Source organism: Hylaeus volcanicus, chromosome 1 (genome assembly GCF_026283585.1).
Source record: "Hylaeus volcanicus isolate JK05 chromosome 1, UHH_iyHylVolc1.0_haploid, whole genome shotgun sequence".
NCBI classification, from domain to species: Eukaryota; Metazoa; Arthropoda; class Insecta; order Hymenoptera; family Colletidae; genus Hylaeus; species Hylaeus volcanicus.
In genome coordinates this window covers 33,589,952-33,614,561 of record NC_071976.1, presented here as the reverse complement: position 1 = coordinate 33,614,561, position 24,610 = coordinate 33,589,952, and the positions used below count along the sequence as shown (strand labels likewise).

Sequence of the window (24,610 nt, the reverse complement as noted above, 5' to 3'; positions counted from 1 at the left end):
TTCCGATGAGTAGTTTATCCTGGTGCTTCGAGGAAGCATTAAATGTGTCTATAGGACTCGTTTGCACTGGAACGGTACGTTCGGTAGACAAAGCGGGACAGCACTTATACTTTGCTGAGCCAGTTTCATCGACCAAGACGTCTCGGTTTCTTTGAGGTAGCATCAGGATGATAGATGCTGTCTCAATTTCCAACCTCGTCCGCTTAGCCATCCTCCTTTGACCCTCTTAACTTTCTGCCGCCTGTTGAGGAAGACGTCCCAACGCTCTCTTTGCGCCGCTGCGACGGCAGACCCACGGCTTTCTATGAATACCAGATGAAACGCGAATGAAACGAAGTAAATACCTGCCCCAGTAATGACGTCAATACTCTTTCGAAAATGTTCACACGAACGAGTAACCCAGCATAAGATATTCACGGCATCGCTTCAAGGATTCCGTCACTGATGTCTATTCGAAACGTTGCATATAATACGACATTAATCGAGTTACTGAAAGACTCGAATGCGGTGAAACGCGCTCTTGCTATAATTAATCTCCGGATACCTCTTCAGTGTATATTCAAACGCGCTCTTGCTATAATTAATCTCCAGATACCTCTTCAGTGTATAGTTTTCATTTTATTATTGGAATATTACACGATGATTCCGTATCGGTGTTTAAGGGGTAACGTCACTCTAGAATTTCGGAAGAATTAATGTAGGAGGGGAATGACCGAAGCCGATCATCCGATTAGAGTGTATCTCTTAAAAACACCGTGCCACGGTCACCGGTGCGACATTGTTATTAGACAGGTGCGAGTGTGACAGTGCGAACCAGGGACCATAACTGTTACTAGTAAACAGAAAAAAAATCATGGTATAACAAGTAATTTGGTGAGGTAGAATTCATCTGGAACGAACATACTTACTTGCAACAGGAAAAAGTACGTACAACTTGCTGCGTGTACAGAAGGGAAAACAAAATACGCATTTAACGAATCGAATTTAAATCTGTTTGCATTGAAAGAAAAGCACAGAATATACATTTCACGCGAACAAATTAAACGAACGCAGCAGAGTGTAATTGGACTAAGTAAGAGTAAAAGTTATCATCTGTATATTCCGCGACTTGTTTCAGTGGCTAATGAGCCACGAGTCGAAAGTTACAGTTAGTAGAAAAAAAAGAATTACGTTTTCCAGGAAGTACAAGTCACTGAACTTTAAATCAGTGCCATTAAACATAACTATTCTTTTCACACAAAAAAAGCATGGTGTTTTCTAAAACTTCCATGGCATTTGCATTCAAAATAAAGATCGAGGGTAGCCCTAAACTGTTGAACGGCAGTGTACATAGATCGCATACCCTGTTCAAAGCATTTACACGCATCTATGCTAGGAATGTGTGTGCACGCGTCCTTGCTTGGAATTCCAACCTCAACTATTTAAGTTAAAATATGACAAAGCACGCTTCATGTATTTCCTCAAGAACTCCCATGCTTCTAATTACTTCTTCGTAAATTTCTAAATAGGATTAAAGCTATCATTTGAAATTAAATCTAGAAAGCATAGAAATGTACTAAATACTTCTTAATATAATTTGGTCCTGTATCTCTTTAACTGTAAGTCCGTTCTGGAATTTACTTCATAGATTTTTGTCGTTTTTTATACAAAAATGAATTAGGTCATTATAGCATAATAATAATTTTTTATAATGTATTTTACTCTTAAAAACACATATTAACAATAGATGGTAGTAACAACCGGAATAATTTTATTAGCTACAGTATCATACAATTTGCTGTTATACATACATTGTGAAACGTGAAAAATAGAAAATATTTTTCAATTGAAATGGAAATTAGAAGCAATGAGATTCTGGGCAATTTATTATTCGTAAAAGCGTAATAAAGTCGAAAGCGTAACTATTCCTGTCAAAGAAACGAGCATAGTATTTTCTAAAACTTCCATGCCATTTTCATTCAAGATTCTAGACATAATTGTATTAAATTTACTAGCATGAAATTAACTGTTCTCCGCTTCACCGTTTTGTTACACATTCTTAAACTGCACCTACAAATGAAAATAATAGCAAAAATTGGCTAGTTGGCGTTGCAAAAGTTAGTTTATTATAATAATTTCCTACCACTTTTCACATACAAGAATTCGCTACTATTTATATAACGAAACAACAACAAAGGAAATCTATAACACAGTGATTTAAACGTCCGAAATGTTATCGGTATTCGTAATGAAATTATACATTTGCGTAAATCCGAATGTATATTTCTGTTAAAAGGTATAAACTCCAGTTTGATACTTGTACATAATATGAAAGAAATATTACAAGACGTCTAAGTATATTTCCCTTGCAAGTAAGTATGTGTACATATTGTTCCCGAGGGCAAAGTAGCCGTACCGAAGCTCACAATGCGCCACTACGTGCGTCGGTTGAATATAAAGAAGACGAGGAAAACCGAAGAGGAAAAGAAGGGAAAGGAATGGTTTAATGTGTAAGGATTATTCCCCTCTGTCTTTTTTCACGATAAAAACCGACAACTTTCAGCGATATTTTTCTGTGATGTTGTAGCATATATAACATAATATAAATGCGATAATATAATTGTTAAATAAATAGCATATATACAATTTCTTACTAGCTTATGTACAAACTTTCCAATAAATTTCTATCTTTAATTAATTATATAATCGTCCTCGTTGTCAGCAACCTTTTGTCAGCTAGTGTGCAAATTTTCAATGCCAGAAAAATCAATAAACAAGTATTTAAGATGGCAGAAACGACATTACTTTCCAGTCCACCTAATACATGAGAAATAAAATATTGTTTATGCCATGGAACAAAGCCTATTCGTTAACCGTGTGTATTTCCCAAAAATGCTTAATAGTAAAGGGGACAAAAAATAAGTTTTACCGTGCTACAAGCGAATTTTGGCAAACAGTGAGACGGATCCAAATACTTGCCACATGTTTCTTTGAGGGAACATTTATATATTGCATCTCGAGAAACGAAACATTTCTCGCGAAGTGCAGAGAAAGGAAAGCTGCATACGTAAGGTAGTTGGAAATTCCCACAGCGTGTTGTTGCGAAATAGATTGAAGCTTTCTATAGTCTAGCGAGTTTCGTCAAATTGAAAGCCACCAGGTTGTAACTTGGAGTGTGTCGGCTTCCAATCGTTATATCGAAATGTTGCGCGAGAATTACTAACAGGGCTCGATTGCTAGTGGCACTGCGGTACCTCACCTGTCGCGTTCTCGGTTTCCCCTCTTTGTGCGGCAGCCACCTCAATTACCAAGGCTCTTCGTATCGGTAACTTCGAGATGGCCAATCTGCCACGGCGAATCAATTCCGCGGAATGTTTGAACCCTCGAAACTTCACAGGAGTTTCCCTGTTTGTTACGTTGATTCTCAATATTTTCATTCGCGAAGGCTTTAACGATGCTTCCGACTCAATTTTATGGACACAAATCGTCATTTAAAGACAAGATGTGCAAATACTGGATTGGTTGGAAAGATTTTTAAGAACAACTTAAAGCCAATACATCTGAATTTATATATATATATATATATATATTTATTGAATTAACATGGGTATAACTTTGTTCCAGAATTTGTCCCCATTTTTAACCGACTTCGAAAAGGAGGAGGTTACTCAATTCGACATGTATATTTTTTTTTTTTTTCATACAACGTTCCATCCTTCCAGTATTTCTCAGATTTTTCAGCAAAAAACATTTCAAGATAATTTTTCATGTCAACCAAAGAGTTGAAAAATGTTTGTTATTACGGGAATTTTATAAGTACTTTAATAAGTGAAAATCTGAGGATGCGATGACGTATATTTTATACATTTTATATTGGCTTATTCTATATTTGTGCTTTATAATTTTATAAACGTTAGATATCAAGAATAAATAATAAGTATCAACCCCCAAAAATTGTATCTCCGTTTAAGACCGGATAAGATGAAGACTGAAAGCAATAGAAACAATTGTGATTATTTAATAAGTAAGAAGAAAGCTCCATTGTAATAACTACGGCTGTAACGAGTATTACAACACCGGAGGATGTGCTTCCATGACGCAGAACTCGGTTCCATATCAAATATCTTACAATTAGATGTCATCCCAAGGTAAAAACTATGCCACCGGTGATCGTCCATAATTCAGAGGCCATCATCTTACAGAAAATTTCGCGGTCTGTCGGTCGCGCGTGAATCCACGGAAATTGAGTGGAATTTTGCCAAGTCGAAGGGCCGTTGTTGCCGGTGATGCACAGTCCGGACCGTCACGGCTATCCCGGGGGATAAGTAAATGGGGAAAGAGCGAGTCACTCCTTTCTGGATGCGAAGTTTCTTGCTGGGAGAGTTTAGCAAGAAATCAAGCCGCCAGACAGTGACAAGGGTTGCCGCGGAGGTTAGTGATGGGAGTGGAAGAGAGACGGATGCAAGAAACAGGAGTACGCGGCTCTGCCATCGATGTTCACCGCGTGAAAGAGAAATCGTCTACCTTTGGAAAAACGATGATTGGGACTTTATTGCCTGGAACATTCTTCCATCGAGCGAATTCGGTAAGGATGCGCTTTCAAATTTTATCAATCACTGGCAACGTTATAAGTTTTCGGACCGATCCACAGCGGGCCCACGCAGCGATTTTTAGGCAATGAAAAGTCCAAAAAAAATGAGTTGTTGGAACCAAACAATTTTTGTAGGACATAGATCCCAATTAGTCGTCTAAATAGATATTAAACAGGGTACGCTATCTAATAAGGGGACCTTACGTACCTGATGTCGCGGATCTTGATGAAATTTTGTTGAGTTACTCTACGATACTAGTAAACATTTCGTGAACAAGGATTTGTAGCAACGCCTCTTCGTTTTCAAGAAAAAAATAAAACAGTTTACGAGCGATTGATAAGCCAAGTGTGCAAAAAAAACTAATAAGAACTCGAGTACTATGCAGAACTACGAAGAACTTACAGGTCTTCAATCACAGATTGAACGACAATGGTTGAAACCCGACTTACTAAAATACAGGAGAAGCAGAATTAATTTATTGTTAACGGAAAACTAGTCTCATAGCTCAGCGACCAATTTAATCAAACGCTACGCAATCCCGTGGCTCAGCGAATAGTGTAATCAAACACAAGGCCTGTCCCCTAACTGAGCGAGTAATGTAATCAAACGTAAAATGTGCCCATACTCGCTCACTTCCGTTCGATTACATTTAAAAGTGAAAAACGAAACCGGAATGGTTTTCAACCATAAATAGTTAGCGTGAATGTATGTAACATGAAATGTAATATATCAGGTGAACCGGAAAGTAATGTCGTTTCTGCAATTTTAAATACTTGTTTATTATTCATCAGCTCGTTGATTTTAATCGATCCGGCATCGACAATTTGCACACTAGATGGCAAAACGCTATTGATAACGGGAGCGATTATACAATTAATAATTAAAAATAGAAATTTATAAAACATTCGTTTGAATTTAACGTAAAAGAAACGACATTACTTTCCAGTCCACCTAATATAATCCATTGAGAATAAACAAGTATGTTATTTTAAAGATCTACCATCACTTCGTTGGAAAATCTGATGAACTGATCGATTAGAAATCTATAATCAAGACACTGTGGGTGGACTTTATACGTATAGGTTGGTAATAAATTACAACGGCTGTCATACTGTTTCTCGGGTCGTCCAAATGGACGCATTTAACCTTTTACTCCCACGAGCATCAATAATCCACTGACATCAAAATGTTCCATCACAAACTATGATATGTTTGTAGCAGAAATAGCGCAAAAGTGCAGCGAATGATACTTTATTTTAGCTGATTTCATTTATCTATTGTACAATGCATATTACGGTCTTGTCGGTAACTGTCTCCAAGAGATTGTATTATTGTATAATTAATAAACAGACGAAGCTACCGATCATCTAATCATAAACAAAAAAAAACTTTGGTCACACTTGGACATTTTCAAAGAATACTTACGAACATACAAAGGATACTTTAAATTAGCTTTCGGAAATGGTTTAATATTACAGTGTTGAATAAAAAATAAATTGCTCGTGGTTGCCTGTTTCCAAACTTCCTCGTTTATCTAAACGTCACTTTCAGGACACGAAGACAGAGAGAGAGAGAGAGAGAGTCAAAAGAAAATAGCTACGAGCCACGCTTTAAGTTCTTTATCGGTGAATAGTAAATGAATTCCGGCCTTCCATGGACGACAACAACATATGAGCCCTACCGTCATAAATCCACACTTCCGGGCCGTAACGGAATGTTGTATCAAAGTTGGGTTCTCTTATCTCTGCAAAACCAACATTTTCAACCCTTCGCTTTTCGCATAACACCCCGTGACGCAGAGGACCCTATTCTAAATCAGCAAAATATATATTGCAGTGAATAAATTGGTGCGTTATTCATTTTCTCATATTATTTAATATGCGAATAATAATAATAAAAAACAAAAGAGAGAAACGACATACAATCGAATAAAAACATTCAAGAGAGACAACAACCAAACAACCAGAATCGAAATAACGAAATGTTTTCAGCTGAATTATTTTTTACAAAATCGATCGCTTTATGAGGAGAAATGAATGCAAATATTTTAAGAGTTTTTATTCTCCGGGAATTCATGTCAAGGTAAAGATACCAAAACGAGCGAATCGTTGGGTAAAATTTAAAAACTCATGTAAAAGCTATTATTTCAAAGCGACTTTTAACGAGCACAATTAACCCTTTCACGTAAGTACATGTGCTGTCAGACTTACTCTAACTAAATAATATAACAATTTATTATTTTTGCAACTAAATGTCGGACGAATAAAGTGTAAATATAAAAAACTTTCGTCTCGTCATTCTCTATAAGGAGATATTTTTTCAAATTTGATTCGACGAATTTATAAGTTTCGTCTACTTGGGCGGGGCGCTTGAACTACGCGCGCGACCCTGGCAGTAGTATGCCCCGTAAAACTTTCGGCAAAAATCGTCCTGCGGTCCAAGGGTTAACGAAACATTACATGAAGTTTTCTAAGGGATACTTGTAATATTTGAGTAACAATAATATCAAGGTTTGGCATAGATTTATCGACACAACGACGATACGTATTATACAATAATGTAATCATTTAATCTCCTTATATTTCAAGTTTGACATTCCTGAACTCCATTAATACAATTCTAATGGTACGTTCATAAACTATTCCTTTGTCGAATATATCCTTATGATAGCAATCTAATAATCTCGTTACATGGCATCCGTGTTATATCACGTTCAAACTTGAGCGTGGTTAGTTCTTCCTTTGTGCTCAATCCATTACTACGTTTCTCCTAGTCCATTATCAATCAAAACTATTTGCCTAGAGGTTCTCTAGCAGGGCTTAAAGTCTAAGCTGCGCTTATAGGCGGCCGCATGATCGTAGTTTAATCTCGACTAGAGTTTAAAAGCTTGTTCTGGCTTTACAGGACACTAATAATATCACGAGAGACGGTATAATTGAGTACTCGATAATAAATACGCGTTACGATGACAGAAATTTCTTTTCTAAAAGAAGGAACTAAGGATACTTTAACGTTAACAGGAGAATACGATTGGGCAAATATTTGTATTAACGTGTGACTTTTATAATTTATTCTCTTTTAACATCGAAGAAAAGTAGACACGCGTGAGTGTTATTTATTACGTTATTTATTGCAAATGTTTTTTTTTTTTTTAAGTATTACTGCACACTTGTTTTCGTAGTATTCAACGTAACGTAGTAATTTATATGCTCCAAAGACAGTTGTAATTGAATGAAGGAACGATTAATATTTAAAGAAATAAAAATAAACTCTAAATAAGCTGAAAAATGTATGGGATATGTCCTTAGAAGTGTTTTTCGTTTCTCGTTTGCGATCTCGTTTGCGATCAAATCCGTGATCAGTGTGTAGCAAAGGAAATACGTATTTAGACATCTACTACTTGGAGAAATGCAGTTTCAGGAATAGGTTGGAGGCTGGATGGAAATATGGAGCAAGTATACTTCGGACAGAGAGGAAAGCAGCGGCTTATTGTTAGACGTTGAGTGCGCAGCTCTTTCTACGAAGGTGAAAATCTATACGTTGCGAGAGAAAATCGATGCTACGTGAGAGACCAACTAAACAGAAACTTGTACTTCAGTCTGAGCATCTACCAATCGATACTGATCAAGATCGTTTCGATGAAGCTCAAGTCTTTCAACCAGTTTATATTTAGACCACCAAAGATTGGGTAAGATTGGGTAAGATCGTGGCTGGGAGTAATAAAAGTACCTACACTTGTAATTTTATCTGTATTCTTACATTTATAGTACATTTATAGTACATTTATAGTACATTTATAGTATGCGTTACATTTATAGTACAGCAACAAAAACAGAAAAGTGTCTAGTGCTACATCAGTTTTCCTTATATTCAGGTTGTAGTAAAACTTATCTACCATTCCAAGTGCTTTATTTTTTCTCGAGTGATCACCGCTGCACGAAGCCTTGCATTATTATGTTGCAACGCCTGCGGACTAATGCCAACAGTTTTTCCAATAGCTTCTGGTGTAGTTTGTCCAATTGTTAGCAGTGGACTTCAGCTGTTACTGTTTCACCGAGTCTTAGCAATTCAAAGTGCACTCTCCGTTGCAGATGCAGAAAACACGTAAAAGAACCTTGTGCAGGCTTGAAGTTGGTTTTGGTGTCAGTATCGATGTTTAATTAAAAGGAAGTCCGTTATTTATGCCGTTTCAAATTCACTCGGAAAATCCATTTTTTATTTCCAGTTACGATTTTATTGAGAGATGACTTTTCTCTCTTTCTTGACAGTAACAAATTTTAGATGTTACGTGTACTGGTGAAATATGGGACTACGGTTCCCATTCACCTTAAAAACAAAAACAAACAAACGAATGCGAGCGCCTTCTAGTTTCTCGCGACCGACCATAAACCTTTCGACATAAACCCTAACAAATAAAACGCGTATACTTCTGTTAATTATTGAATACAAAGTAGGATAATCTGCATTCCATTCATTTTCACATTCAATTGTAATTATGTACGCTTCTATTTCAAATAAAAAGGGTGAATATATTTTACGATTTTTTAATAATACACTGCAAAAGTATCGCAACATTTACAATTCTGCTCGTTACACTGGACGCGGCGATGATTGCTCTGACCCTACGTTCGAATCAATAACAAGAAGTATCAATTATTAGGATACGTATATGTTTCGATCGACAGTATGATATGGACATTCATCGATCACACATGATCGCCAAATCAGTACGGGTAGGACCATTCGGCCGAGCTAATTTGACTGGCGTAATTAGCTTCGTTTATCGGCCCGCGTCACGTTCGTCGTGCGCTGGTCGCGGCAACGCAGTAATCTTCCTGGTGCCACTGGAGCAAACAATTAACGTTGTTCCGGTAACTTGGCCGTGATTACAGCAATTTTCACATGACAGCCGCCCGTTTACCAGGGCCTCTAGCAACCCTGGTATAATTCTACACCGGCGCCAACGTCTCCAAAAATCTATGACCAACGAATAAAGTTTTCCATTTTAGACCAGGACGTTTTCTCCAGCCAATACAGAAAGGGTTGGCAAACTTGTTCTACGAGGGTTGAAATTCGAATTTCGAATGCAGAGTAAAGATTGGATAAGTGGCAAGACAGGATTGACTGGATAAATGCAAGACGATGCGTGTCCCGGAGAGTGTTCCTATCCCTAATTAACCGATTTCAAAATGGAGGAGGTTACTCAATTCGACGTGTATCTTTTTTTTCGATTGATACGCTTCTGCTGATTGCTTTTTTTCCTCGGACCTCTTTCTCCTTCACTCTTTGTCCTTTTCTACGTTCGAACGAACCGATGTCGAAACAGTAAAACTGAAACAACCGTACGTGTCTGTTGGTATTTGAAACTTTAACCGTTTAATGGAAAACTCGTCAGGTATTACGAAAGCCATTTTATTACTTTCTTCATTATTCTATTCAAAGACAGCGAAGATGATAAGAGTCGCGTTGGATTTCTGAGAACGGAAATGCTTTGTGAAACCACGGAATGTGTAAGGAAAGCCAGTGGAAGCAAACGAAAGTTTATTATGTCCCGGAAAAGGGAAATCCTCGGGATGAGAAGAGAAATTAGCAAGAACTGGAAGAAGGGAGTAAGGACAAAATAATAGCGAAGTGCGCGCCTGAATCATGATTGAACGATTAACAAAACTAAAGAATAAAGAAACGTTGCTCCCGATCCGATCTTCGTTTAATAATACAGTAAAAGGAAATTGCATTACCTAAACTTATCGTGTTCTATATTTGGATTTTATTGAATTAACTAGCTGCGCATCGCGGTTCTACCCCTGTGGAATACTATTCTTATTCGCGTAGATGCGATAGAGTTTACTGTAGAGTTTATGTAAGTATATACTTCGTAACAGATGAACGCATTTAACTGAGTGTAGGGTAGATATAGATTTATAAATGAACATTCTGTATAAGAAGATATTTTTTAAAAATTGATTTGACGAATTTGTAGATGCAATAATTACTGTAGAGTTTATGTAAGTATATACTTCTTAACAGATGAACGCATTTAACTGAGTGTAGGGTAGATACAGATTTATAAATGAACATTCTGTATAAGAAGATATTTTTAAAAAATTGATTTGACGAATTTGTAGATGCAATAATTACTGTAGAGTTTATGTAAGTATATACTTCGTAACAGATGAACGCATTTAACTGAGTGTAGGGTAGATATAGATTTATAAATGAAAATTCTGTACAAGAAGATATTTTTTTTAAATTGATTTGACGAATTTATAAATTTCATCTGCTTGCGCGGGGCGCTCGAACTACGAGCGCGACCCTGGCAGTAGTATGGCCCGATTCAGGTCTGGTCTGACCACGTACGGGTACAGAACTTCGGTAACGTATCGCTTCGCTTCTGAATGCCGGGTTCGTCCGGCCCACTTGGTGCTGCGTTAAATTTGCCTCGATTTGGCAACGAAAGCGTGATTAAAAAAATCTGATTTTCGGGGGACCCGTTAATACGTATATTTTTAATTTTATTGAAACGCAAACTCTTAACACTTTATATCTACCGGGCTATTCAGAAACGGTCTTTAATTCAAAGAAGAATTTTCTACAGTAGCATATGCCAATCTAGGCTGACAATAATTCCTCCATACCGTAACTGGGTACATCGAAAGTCTGTTTCCAAACACTGACATTGTAAATAGACAACCATCGACACAGTAAATAAATTCAAAAAGCTAAATACTGGAATTAAAATGCCTATAAATAGGCTCCCGGTAAATAAAGTGTTAAACATCTCAAGTTAAACATAAATGAACTTGGTTTTCTTAGTTAGAACTAAACATAAATGGCTCATATATAGAAAGAAATTATTTGTACAAAAAGAAAATATATGAAAAGTATAAGACAATTATCGCCACGATATGTGGTCATTAAATTAATATCAATTTATTGTACATAATTGTAGATCACCATAAACGTGCGTGAAACCAGTGCTGAAATCAACATAACGTTTTACCGCGAGCTATGTCAACTGCATAGATGCAGTGTATGCAAAGCGAGTACTAAATGCTCTGTAAAGAGGTAAAGTGCAACTTTAGGTAATGTTTGTATAACATTAATATTCAAGACTCGCATTAGAGTCGCGCTGTGAATTGCTTTCGTCTTACTCGCTTAACGTTGGATTTAATCGCTATTTTTCGTGCTGCGTTCATGATTACATTAACGTATCGTGCTCTTCCCGTTCTACCCTGGAACTATGAAGTATTAAAAGAAAGCAAACCCAATACGATCTTATGCTTAAGGTAGCAATTCAATCATTTCCAACGAATTTAAAGAAATTCATTCTCTCACATACCAACGATTCCAACTTGAAACTATTAAAGCGAATTTGTATATTTGCGTATTTCACTGTTTCTTAGAATGAAGACACGAATTATATTTCTAAAATTCTGGAAATTAGAAATTTTTAAATAAAAATCAACATTTCCAAATGGGCTTATTTGGTGGAAAACAAAGTGTATTCTTTATTATTTGTTCAATGTATCAAATTATGTTAAGAAAGTGCGATTGCAATTGCAATTTGCAATTCATTGAAAATTGTTTATCTTCTCTTGTCATTCAGCATTTAATACTTAAAGGAGAGTTTATCCGTTTCTAATACAGTGTTTCCTTTGTTTTCTCGAAAACATGTCGTAATCAATAAAAATAATTGTTTAATATATAGAATAACACATTCGAGCGTAAGTCAACAAATTATGAACAAATTGCGTATAAACAAATGCGTTAATAATTATTTCTTCTCCTGAAAAGTAATATGAAACGAAAGGACATTTAAACTAGACGAAATTCACGTATCAAGCTGAAAAATGGAATTCAACTTCCCCTGTATTGTACTTTAATTAAAGTTCGAGGGTAATTTAACTCTTTTTCCTTCAGCTACGCCTCCGAGTAGCCGCAACTTCCTAATTCAAACTTTCCAACGCGAACGTATTGTTTGTATTAATTACCACGTAATATTTCAGAACGGTTGCGTTTAAGAGAAAAGTGGTCGATGTTTACTATACAAAGTGAAACTGACGCAATACTCTCGCAAAAAATCTAACTGCGATAAAGCCATTAAAAAAGTTCTATTAGGCTGTATCATAATTTATTTGCCGTCGATTGTGCATTAATGAGATAAACATCTCAAATTAATGTTACGTATATCGTACATTATTGTAAAATTTCTAACCAAAGGTATCCATACATCACTAGCAGATTCTTGTATTATTTGTCTAATAAAAATTATTACATTAGGAACGTCTTCGATTAAAGATGTCGTGAGACTATTATTATGCAAACAGTTTGGTAAAGAAAAAGACAATAAAAATTCAATGTGTTCCTCGATGTCACGTGAAATTTAATAAAAAAAGAACTTAAACGGAGACTCGAAATCGTTTGTTATAAATAATAATGAAATTTATAGTTGGTATGAAATTATTAATCGATATGGCATTTCAAACATTCTATGAATCTTTATTTATAAACGTTACGACCATGAAATTGGCTGCTCCCCTTTAATAAAATGAAAATATTCGTTCCATAATACAATGAACGATTAAACGCTCTGAAAATTGTTACAACGATATTTTAACAATACGAAATTATCAACGGCAATTAAAATTAAAATGAGAATTATAGTAATTAATCCTTCTTTTATATATAAAATATTTAATAGTATTTTTCAATCTAGCCATGTATATATATTTACATATATTAGATATATATTATATGTATATATTAGATATATATTATATGTATATTAATGTATTTGTATGTATTATATGTATTATATGTATATATGTATATTATATGTATTACATATATATATCATATTACATATATTTATACATGTAGATACATGTATTTACATTCCTATAGGCCAGATTTAGTTTTTTCAATATAAATAGTACATTCCTCCTGTGTATCAAAGAAGAACTAATATTACAGCTTGTCTATGTATTTTTGATTTCTTAAAAGAATGTAAACTGCGGATATGATGTACACGTAAACTGTATTATACATACTACTGTATATATGAACCTTATCTGAGGATCTCAAATAATAAAAAAAAAAAAAAAAAAAAAAAATATCATAAATATCTATGAAACTAGATTATCTATTTATATAAACACGACCACATCAAATAATTGAGCGCAACTCGCGAAAGAAACTTTCGGGACAACCTAATACTAACAACAGAACCACTCGATATTCGCCCTTATTCTTTATCGAATGATCGAATCGATAGGGGACAAACAATGCGTTTCAAAACAACGCGAACGTCATCGTGAAACGTGACAGAAGTTTTCGATAAATCGCAAACTTCAGGAAGTGAGCCCCGAAGCGCATGGCACGAAATATTCAAACCGCATACTCGTCTCGAAACGATGCTAATCCTCCACGCTCGGCACCATACCGCACGCGAAAAGTAGTTACGGAAACGAAGGGGGTCAAAGAGAAACGTAACGAAAACGGCTGAGGCGGTTGTACTCACATTTTTTACTCTTCTCGGCGACGACACCTCGCGACAACAAGCCGAGGAGGATGACGACGGCTAGAAAAAGCGTGGTGTTCCTCGTCCCTGGCGCGAGCCAGCACCAGGGCGAGCCTCGAGACATCACGGACATATCACTTTCTCTCAACGAGACACCATACCGGCTTCCGCGGTACTTCCGCGCCTAACTACCGCGAACATAACCTCGCGACGTAGAGTTCACTCGCGGCGAACGGATCCGTTCCGATCGTTTTCTCGGTTTCGAGCGCGATCCAACCACCACGGACAAAACCGGCCGGCGTTCAATGACGTTTGTTGTACGCGCGCAATGGACACACACGGGCCGACTTGAGTTCTTCGTCGAGGAGCTACCGTACCCGGTGCTCGTCACTCGGACGCACGTACGCTATTGACATCGGGGAATACTTCATCGGATGCTCGACTCCACGGTGGCGACCAGGTCGACACGATCACCCGACGTAGGTGTTCGCGCACTCTCATGCGCGCTATCGATCCGACAAACCCCGCCAAACCCCACGTAGTCGCGTACACTCGGCAATCTTCCCCGCCGGGGACGCCATATTTGTGTACATGCGCCCTGGACACCCGGAAGTGTGGTCTCTGCGAAAGCGATTTCTTCGACGGTTCGTTCGATACTTCGATTGTTTTCGATTTAAGTGCGATCCATTCGATACGTTCCGTTCGCGGGGTTTCGGTTTATCGATTATTAGGTGTTGCGCGGAATTATGAAAGTATCTGTAACTTTATTCGATAATAACAGCGGACTGATCGCGACGGTCCGTTGCACTTTTTACGTCAGATTGTGAAAGAATTCGAGCGGGATCGGAAGTGCGACGAGGGTGAATGTTCGTGCGTTGGACGGAAGTGGGTGATTTCTGACTTTGCTAACGACTGATTTCCGGTGAGTTGCGCGCAATAACGTTGCTTGAGATAATTGTAGGATAATTGTATTAGGTTGTCCGAAAAGTTTCTTTCGTTTTATTAATAAGTAATACATACACGATATTTTATGTCTAATGTTACATTATTGATTTGTATACGATTCATTTTGCACCATTACTGTTACAACATCAACATCTAAGAAATTAGATTGTCTATTTATATTAACACTTTACCGACCGGTAGCGTTTGAACATATATGTACTTAAATTCAATAATATTGTTTATTTTCATAACATTAGTGTTATATTATATTATATTATATTATATTTATATAATATTTCATAATCCACATATTAATGGAACCATACAATGGGATCGTGCTATCTCAGTAATAAATAAGAAAGTATTGTTTGCCATGGAAAACCGGTCGGTAAAGTGGTAACACTACCGTACAAAATAATTGAGCGCAAATTACGAAAGAAACTTTTGTACCTAATAAATTAACTCCTTTCGGAGTTACTATAGATTTTAAATAAGAAACACTTCTGTTTGAACTCATAGCACCTAAAGATAATTGTTACAATAAACGTTCGCATAATCGTTGCTGTCCTGGACCATATGTCTGTCGTAAGTAAATTCAATGCAGTAAATTACGCAAATGTATGTAGATTCGCGTCGTCAAGCATAATAAACAAATTTCAGTGAAAATTCCCATACAAAATTCAGTACGAACTTACTTTTCACCTAAAACATCATCCCACAAAGTTTCAGACAAGGGTAATAGGGTAAACAACCTTAACTTTATTATTTTTTTTCTCGGTTACTATTTCAGATATTTGAATTCTGCAAAAACGAAAATATTCGTACTTATAAACTGTATCTCATGTATTTTTGTTAATTATTAAGGGTAGAAAATAAATGATTTATTCTTTGAGAGTGGTAATTGCAAAGAACCCTGTGAGTGAGACCTACCAAAAAATTTAGGTAGGTCTAGGTAGGTTTATGGTTAAATAATTAAAAAGGAACGAAAATCTGAAGTAGAATGAGACAATGGTCAAACACGCTACACGTATAGTGAAAACTATTGTATTAATCCCAGTCGATAGTCAGTTACTTGAGTAGACAGCAGACGTTATGCAATTATAAGAAATGCATTTAAAACATTTGCATACATATTAATACATAACATACAATTGTAACATAATTACAATAGTATATACATAATATAATTATATGTAATTATATACAGGGTGTCCCAAAAATGTTGGAGGTCGTTGAAAGGGGTGGTTCGGGAGGTGATTTGAAACAACTTTTTCCTTAGCGAAATTGTTGTCCGAGGCTTCGTTGAGGAGATATTAACGGAAAACACTGACCAATCAGAGCGCGCGGATACCGTTGGAGCGGCCGCAGTAGCGAAGGCTACGCGCTGAGCGGCCGCGTCAATATCCTTCGATGCACGTCGAGTCACTTGTTCGCGTACGAGAGCGGCTACCTAGCGCGTAGCCATCGCTATCGCGGCCGCTCCATCGGTATCCGCGCGCTCCGATTGGTCAGTGTTTTCCGTTAATATCTCCTCAACGAAGCCTCGGACAACAATTTCGCTAAGGAAAAAGTTGTTTCAAATCACCCCCTGAACCACCCTTTTCAAGGACCTCCAACATTTTTGGGACACCCTGTATATATACTTACATAATATAATTATATGTAATTATATACATATACTTATATAATATAATTATATCTATGCAACAGCTGTGCATACGACAGGGACTGGATATTTTCAAATGAATTTTTGAAAAATATCTTCTTATAGAGAATGACACGACGATTTTTTTTTTATTTTCACAGTTTATTCATCTGACGTTTAGTTCAAAAAATTAAAATTGAAAGCTTAGAAGTCGCACGTTGCGGCGCGAACCATGGTCGTTGACGACAACGCGCGACCTTATAACTAACACTCTATTTCTTATAATTTACTAATGCAAGTGCAACAACTCGATAAAGTTAATTGATGAACTCCATAAAGATTGCTATCCTAAAAGATTGATTTCGGTCATCGTCCTATTGTTTCACGTTAATATTTTCATATTAATTTTTAAAATTACAGCAAATGGTGTAGAATATTTTAAATGAAAAAACTTAAAAACCTTTTCCGGTCAGTACGTGGAAGTACGTTGTACATATACATGGAAATAATGGCGGTTTAAATTCATTTGCTTGGTCCACCGCATCAAAACATCTGCGTTGCGAAAATGAAACAGTGGAAATTGCAATTTTTTGTGTAATTTGCATATGCATTGTGGGTTTTTTTTTTTTTTTAATTTTAGGAATACGAAATATTTAATAGAGTTTAGCATCGATCACAAGTGCGAGAGATGAACGTTGAATGCATTAGATAAGCGAGAATAACTCATAGGTTTATGAAAACTGATATAAACTTATATGAACTTTACGTAGACGAGGCGAGCCCTCTTTATAGGGCAGGAACAGCAGATTAGGAGTAAGTGTCATAAATATACCGTTATATACGTTTAAAGTACGCGCTAAACTTTAAACGCGATTTCCGCGAAACAAGTTCTTTCGAGTTTGCGAAAATGATATCCCTAAAAGTAATTAAGATATCAACTTGAAAATTTAACGGCGTATAAAATACATGTTCCTCCATTGCTGGAACTAGAATCAACTGGAAATTTGAAATTCTCTGTTGAAATTATGTTTAATATAATATGTTTAATGTAACATATTATGCTTAATTCAATACAATTAATCTTTCTCCATAGCTGGAACTAGAATTAAATGAAAATATGACATTCTCTTTCTAAATTATAAACATTTATTGATTTTTTTATGTTAAAGTCCAATTTTCCATTAATCTCTTGAGGGACGAATTTTAAATTTCGGATTTCTTAAAAGAAAGATGTTATATGGTTCATTTTAATTAGTAGTCGAGTTGATAAAAATTCAAAGTATCAACTACAAAATATCCACGAGTGGCGTTCAAGAAATGTTTGTTTAAATCAAATCGTAAGACAACGTGTAAGTTCTCTGTTACATGAATTTTTGTTTATCTTTCTAAAGAGAAACTATTGAAAATTTCCAAGGATATAAAATTTACAAAATTAGTCAAAAAAGTACACGAATCGAGCTAAGGTAGATTATTTTCTTATATAAGACGCTGCGTTTCACATTTAAGTTTCAATTTACACCTGCAAACGATATCCAATGTTTTCTTTATTTCCGACCGCGAAATGCACCTTACGCGGTTTCACGCGACGCTGCGTGAATCACGGTTGCTTTAATTCGCGTTATCGTTTACGAGATAATCGCTGTGATCGGCAATGCAAGGTCAGCCAATCAGAATTTCGTAGGCAAGTCACTCGCATATAGGGTGTTTGAAATAGAATATTTAATATTGCTAATAAATTATTCTTATAAATTTATTTGTAAGAATTTATCTCTATTATTTATTTGTATTTATTTGTATTTGTAGGAAATTCGAATGTGCAGGAAACTACAAAATGCACACAGTATGCAATGATATACAAAAATATTTAGAGTAAAGTTTATATCGTAATATTTGCAAAATTAAACAAATTTAATTTAATTACATTTTGCGAAGTCTCAAATAAGTAACTATAACCCCTTGACATATAAATAAAAAGGAACATGATGCGTCCAAAAAGAATGCGTCAGCCTGTTTTACCATCGGTGTCACTTTCATATGTTGCATCCGACTTGTACACGATACTGTGATTATTTATAATCTTTACTAAACTCAAATATTGTCTGGCACACGAAATGAATATACGACCCTAACTCGTCATTGTATGTCAAGTGGTTCAGCCAGGCATGACCAGCATACGGCTCGCGAACAATTATTCAATATCAGCATTTAACTTCTAGTAATTAATCGAATATATTCTCCATACTTTCGTATTTTTTTAAAAAAGATTCCGTTATAAAGAATTAAAACTGTTATACTCAGAAGGCCTTTTCAGGCACGCGAAAATATTTTTTTTTTTTTTTTATCCAATCCGGCCCGAGGTAAGAAACAGTTGGCCATGCCCGGGTTAAGCTATAAAGTTCCTCGACGAACCAAAAATCTTTTCAATTTTTTCAAGTCTCGTATATTTGCAAAAATTCATTTAAACTTCCTTTATTCGATTCGATCAGTGAACGAACACTATCGAATAAGATACAAGCGAATCCACTTTTTCCTAACGCGGCGCGAGCGCTCGGGCATCGTTGACCATTCAGACATCGAAAACCACCCGTTACACACCGGAGTGCACCGGCCGTATCGATAACGTTATCGCCGATGCGCCTCGTTTTTATCCTAACCAAGGCCTTTTGACGTCACACTCATGAATATTCGTCCTAAAATGTGAATTAAATTCGTGTTTTTAACGGGGCGACGTTCTTAACGAACCGGGTCAACCTTTGACCGAAAAAATCCGCTAGAAAAAATGAAAATCAGCATGTAGTCTCGAATACCCGTTTCTATCCATATGCTGGAATTACGGTGGTGAATCGTACCCCTAGACCACAGGCTGACTGCTAGAAAATAGCAAAATCTGAAAGACAATCTACCTGGGACGCGTTATCGCTCGCAGTTACGCGCGATGGCTCGTCTAATACGCGCCGTCCACCTTCCGCGTTCGCTGACCATAATTCAGGGAAATTTTGTCTTGTGTACGGTGCGAAGCGGTCGATTTGCATAATTTAATTTTTGCCGTATCACAGAGAAAAGTGTTTCAACGTAACCTGGAAGCTGTCCAACGTAGGCAGGAATTATAATGTGAAGGGATTTTCATAGCGAAGTTTTTTATTAAACACGATAATTCGGTTTTAAATGAATCCCACGAATGACGCGTGCGTGTCTATTGTTATCGTGGAAATTATTGATTCGCGAAGGTTTCATTAATGATTTACTATGTCGTAGACGAGCAATGTGAAGTGAATACGTGATTTTTTTTTTTATTTATTTAACGCGATAATTCGGTTTTAAATGAATCCCACGAATGACGCGTGCGTGTCTATTGTTATCGTGGAAATTATTGATTCGCGAAGGTTTCATCAATGATTTACTAAGTCGTAGACGAGCAATGTGAAGTGAATACGTGATTTTTTTTTTTTTTTTATTTAACGCGATAATTCGGTTTTAAATGAATGCCACGAATGACGCGTGCGTGTCTATTGTTATCGTGGAAATTATTGATTCGCGAAGGTTTCATCAATGATTTACTAAGTCGTAGACGAGCAATGTGAAGTGAAAAGGTAATTTCTTTTTTATTTAACACGCTAATTCGATTATACGAATGAATGCCAAATGTGACGTGATTGTTCCTATGTTATTGTAGAAATTATCGTTTGGCGGAGGGTTCATTAGTGATTTATTAACTCCGAATTAACTATAATAGCATCGATTCGCGTTTTGCATTGTTATGTACAGTTTATCAACAAACATCGAATTTTATCATGCTGTTATATTACAAGCGTATAAGTAATTAAGTATTCGACGAAGTACTTATAATTGAGATATTATATATTATGTAATGTTATATTATAAAATTCGGAGATAATGAAAAATGAAAATAATTCACAGAGAAAACTATAGGTCACTCGTATCTACAGTCAGTACAAGCAGTATTCAACAACCAATTTAAAATAAGTGGTTCCTGTACGAATACTTATTTCACTGACTGTATCTCTACCCTACGCTTAATTAAATGGGTTCATCCGTTACGAAGTACGCACTTACGTAGACACTGCAGTAACAGTCGCACCTACGTGAATACAATATAATAATTGTCATCCTTCGAAAGAAGCTCGCGCCTCGGTTGTAGAATTTCACGATCACGTGGGAAAATATGTATATTCATGTATGTAGATTCTCAATGTGGTAAACGGAATCGAGTGTGGTCATAGTTCTACCCGCGGTAACAGCAGTCATAGATAATCCTACCGTATAATTATACGGTGCACAACAGAATCTCGTGTCACAGTGACACACAAAAATTTCTAAACTAGAGAATTTCCCAACTTCTTATTCTGTTATGCGCTAGTGCATCCTGAGTTGCTCGTAACGATAGCTGGTTTTCTCTTCGATTGCATTTGCTCGCCTCGTATCGAATTTTGTAGAAGAATTTTACGAAAAGAGAAGATATTTCGTGTTCGATTAAAAAGATAAAATGCGAAAGTGTGGTGGAATTTGCGAAAAAATAATCCGGTGCAAAAGTATTCGAAATACGCGTTTCATTATGTAAACGTAGTCGTTATCATTTTGATCGATGATAATGAAATATGTGTAAATTCCGAAAGTAATTAATTAATATTTACAGCGAATTTGAGATCAAACCGCGAGTATCAATTTTGGTAAGTAATAATGAAATATGTGTAAATTCCGAATGTAATTAATTAATATTTACAGCGAATTTGAGATCAAACCGCGAGTATCAATTTTGGTAAGTAATAATGAAATACATGTAAATTTCGAAAATAGTAAATTACAATTTACAGTGAATTTGCATTCAAGTTTTTTAAATATTTGTATTTTTATAAAATATAGTAATAGTATATATATATATAGTAATAGTAAATTACAATTTACAGTGAATTTGCATTCAAGTTTTTTATATATTCAAGTTATATATATATATACTATTACTATATTTTATACTTTACTATTACTATATATATATAATATATATATATAGTAATAGTAAATTACAATTTACAGTGAATTTGCATTCAAGTTTTTTAAATATTTGTATATACATGTTTATACTGCCTTGAAAAAGTGTAAACTTGTAAACATTTTCCAGTATGAAATACTTGTTACATAATGTTGCCGCCGACAATGAATAATCGCGATTAGAATTGTCCAATTGTCAATTGCAGTCTGCAGTTCAGAACTAATCCATTGTAATTGCGAAAATTGATTGTGTATAACTATTACGGAATTTAGTTGTTAATTGTAACTCCATCTAATTATAGTTGCAATTCAATTGTAATTACAACAGTTAACATTCGCAATTACAATTGATCAGTAATCAGTTATCAGTAACGGTTAATCGAGTTACGGTTTGTTCAACGCTATTGTAAATTTTGCATCCGGCCAAACTGAGCGCCCGGCCGCGGCCACCTGGTTAAGGTCGGTTCAGACTATACGACACGTTCCGGCACCGACACGACGAAACATTAAAACACGCGTTTTAATGGAACTATTCACACTTAACAGACACCGACCTGAACGTTACGTGAACGGGAATAGCGTGAATAGTTTCATTAAAACGCGTGTTTTAATGTTTCGTCGTGTCGGTGCCGGTACGTGTGGTTACCGGAACGTGACGGTCCGTGTCGTATAGTCTGAATCGGCCTTTATCCGTACATTTCGTTTGTTTCCAAAATAAATCCCCAGATAAGAGTAGTTTCTCTTCGTCGTCGTATCGACGTCGCTGCTGTCGGTTTACAGTTGACTCATTGTTAACGGAAATATCGTGAAAGTCGGGTCATTGTGTTATCACGGAGAAATGGACTCACGTAAACACATCGGCCAAGTCAATCTGTAAGAATCGACGACCGAGCGTCGCAATCTTTATTTAGGCTGTATCGGGAACGAACGGGCATTCCTCGCACAGGGATATTTTTCGTTAAGTTCGAAACAAGCATGCCGCGTGGTTCGGTGTGTATTTGAACACAGAGGAGAAGAAGATTCTTGGGAGAAGTACAGTTTGGCCGCGCTCGTTTCTCGAAAGACAGTGAAATTGCATTGCGACGATTGCATTACGAAATTGTGACGCGATAAGTGTAATTACAGTATATTTCCTGTACGTGGGAATACCGTTTTCAGTGTGTCGGGTAATGCGAAGTACGAGTACTGGAGAAGAAACGTTCCAAAAACGGGAGCAGTCTGATACTAAAATGGAACGTTAGTGTGTTTTTGAAAGTAGTGATCGGTCATCTATGATACATTTTTTTAATTTATGCGTGTGTAACGATACGAATGTTACCAAGTATAGAGTGTGCGACATACGAGGACAATATTACAAAAATCTGTTAATATCTTTTTTTTCAATCGTGCTTTTGACAAATAAGGTAAGAACCAAATATACAAGATATAGTCTTAGAAATGATGAACGGAGAACCCTTAACGAAAATTCAGTATCATTCTTCGTTTCGTGATTGTTTCGCAATCTTTCTTAATCGCCAAGTGACGTATTTTTGGTGTGTTATCAGTTCAATAGGATTACTTCTTGTTTGGACTCCGTAGTAAAAATCACATTGATAAGTCACTATTGTGCTCTGATACATTCTTAAACTAAACGAATCTTGTAATTTCATTTTCATATTATTAAACTAATTTTACTCGAAAATATATGAATATATGAACATATGAATTCTGTTTAAAAGAATAAAGTTTACAAGAATTTTATCGGCTAGGTGTAAATCGGTTGAACAAGAAAAATCATTTAGCAATGAGATTAAACATTAATATTGTAATTAGTATTGTAACCTAATCCGAACCAACAAAACATTACACAAATATGTCAAAAAAAAATGAAACAACGTACGTAATAACTAAACTACGGATTTTATACATTTACGACGTATATTGTTATAATAAACATACATAACATACGTATAATGTATGTTGAATATATTCTACATTTATTATAATCGTATTGTTATTTCATTTCGGCATATGTTTATTACATTAGTTTACACAAAATATCCAAATTTAAAAAATGCAATCCTTTACATAATTGACAGACATTCAAGCATATGTGAATTCCGTACATGAATATTCGTATGAAACGCATTAGGTAACTTGAGAGCAGTGCGGGGTTCCTTAACTTATCCGAATCTAGCCTTCCTGCGTCGATAAAGTTACGAAACCACGAAATCCAATGAGCCGGTCACTATAATCAGCAGGGTGGTTCTAAACGAAAACCGAATGCTAACGACGACACGAAACGATAGACGCTGGATTATTAGATTAGCGTCCCCATGACGACCAGTGGTCAAGGAAATGGGTGTTTCGTGGACAGTAGACGTGCAGCAGTGAACGCGGTTCGAGCGACTGTCAAACTGGCGGCCAGTGTAAGAGAAAATCTTAATCGTGGTTCGCGACAATGGTGACCCCGACCCGCGGAGTTCACGCGCGAGAACAGTAACCCGACCTTTGTAAGCGGCGTTCCGCCGACGAACTTGATGTGAGCGACGTCGAAGATCGGCCGATTATCGCCAGTTTGTTACGCTCAAATATTAAGCCTCCGTCACGTCCTCCTCGTCGACACTGAAGCCGAGCAAGTGTACGTATACTAGTTCACTTGCCGTCGGTGGACTCTTCCTCTACGTCGATCGAAGATACGCGGCTGTCGTTCCACTTATTGTTAGCGGCTTCAACACTACCTACCTCAACTAGTTAAATGATCTCAAAGACACAGTTTCCAACTGAACGCAGAAATATTTAATTCGTTACTGAATCGAATAATCCATGAAACAGTCCTATCAAGTCTACCGGAAAGTTCTGTCCGTTTTTAGAGTAACACAAAATAAATTTCTCGTAGCTTCAATAAATTTTATCGAATAATATAATTTTTATCATTATTTA

General features: G+C 36.2%; 2 protein-coding genes across 6 annotated transcripts in view; one reads left to right on the top strand and one right to left on the bottom strand.

The window, feature by feature from the left end:
- Positions 1-14,670, bottom strand: part of LOC128872516 (uncharacterized) — a 219,769-nt gene extending 205,099 nt beyond the window's left edge. Inside the window, exon 1 of the mRNA XM_054115301.1 lies at positions 14,092-14,670. Coding sequence (XP_053971276.1) covers positions 14,092-14,224 — 133 coding nt within the window. The 5' untranslated portion in view covers positions 14,225-14,670. The remainder of the gene's footprint in view (positions 1-14,091) is intronic.
- A 227-nt stretch (positions 14,671-14,897) lies between these two features.
- LOC128872532 (uncharacterized) overlaps positions 14,898-24,610 on the top strand; it is a 16,580-nt gene continuing 6,867 nt past the window's right edge. Inside the window, exons 1-2 of one of the 5 annotated variants that reach the window (XM_054115351.1) lie at positions 20,866-21,369; positions 21,425-21,458. The gene's annotated coding sequence lies outside the window, so the exon portion shown is untranslated. Of the gene's footprint in view, positions 15,014-19,610; positions 20,272-20,865; positions 21,370-21,424; positions 21,459-22,311; positions 23,092-23,819; positions 24,309-24,610 lie in introns of those variants that run through there. The other 4 variants (XM_054115370.1, XM_054115361.1, XM_054115336.1 and 1 more) reach the window with 4 other exon arrangements.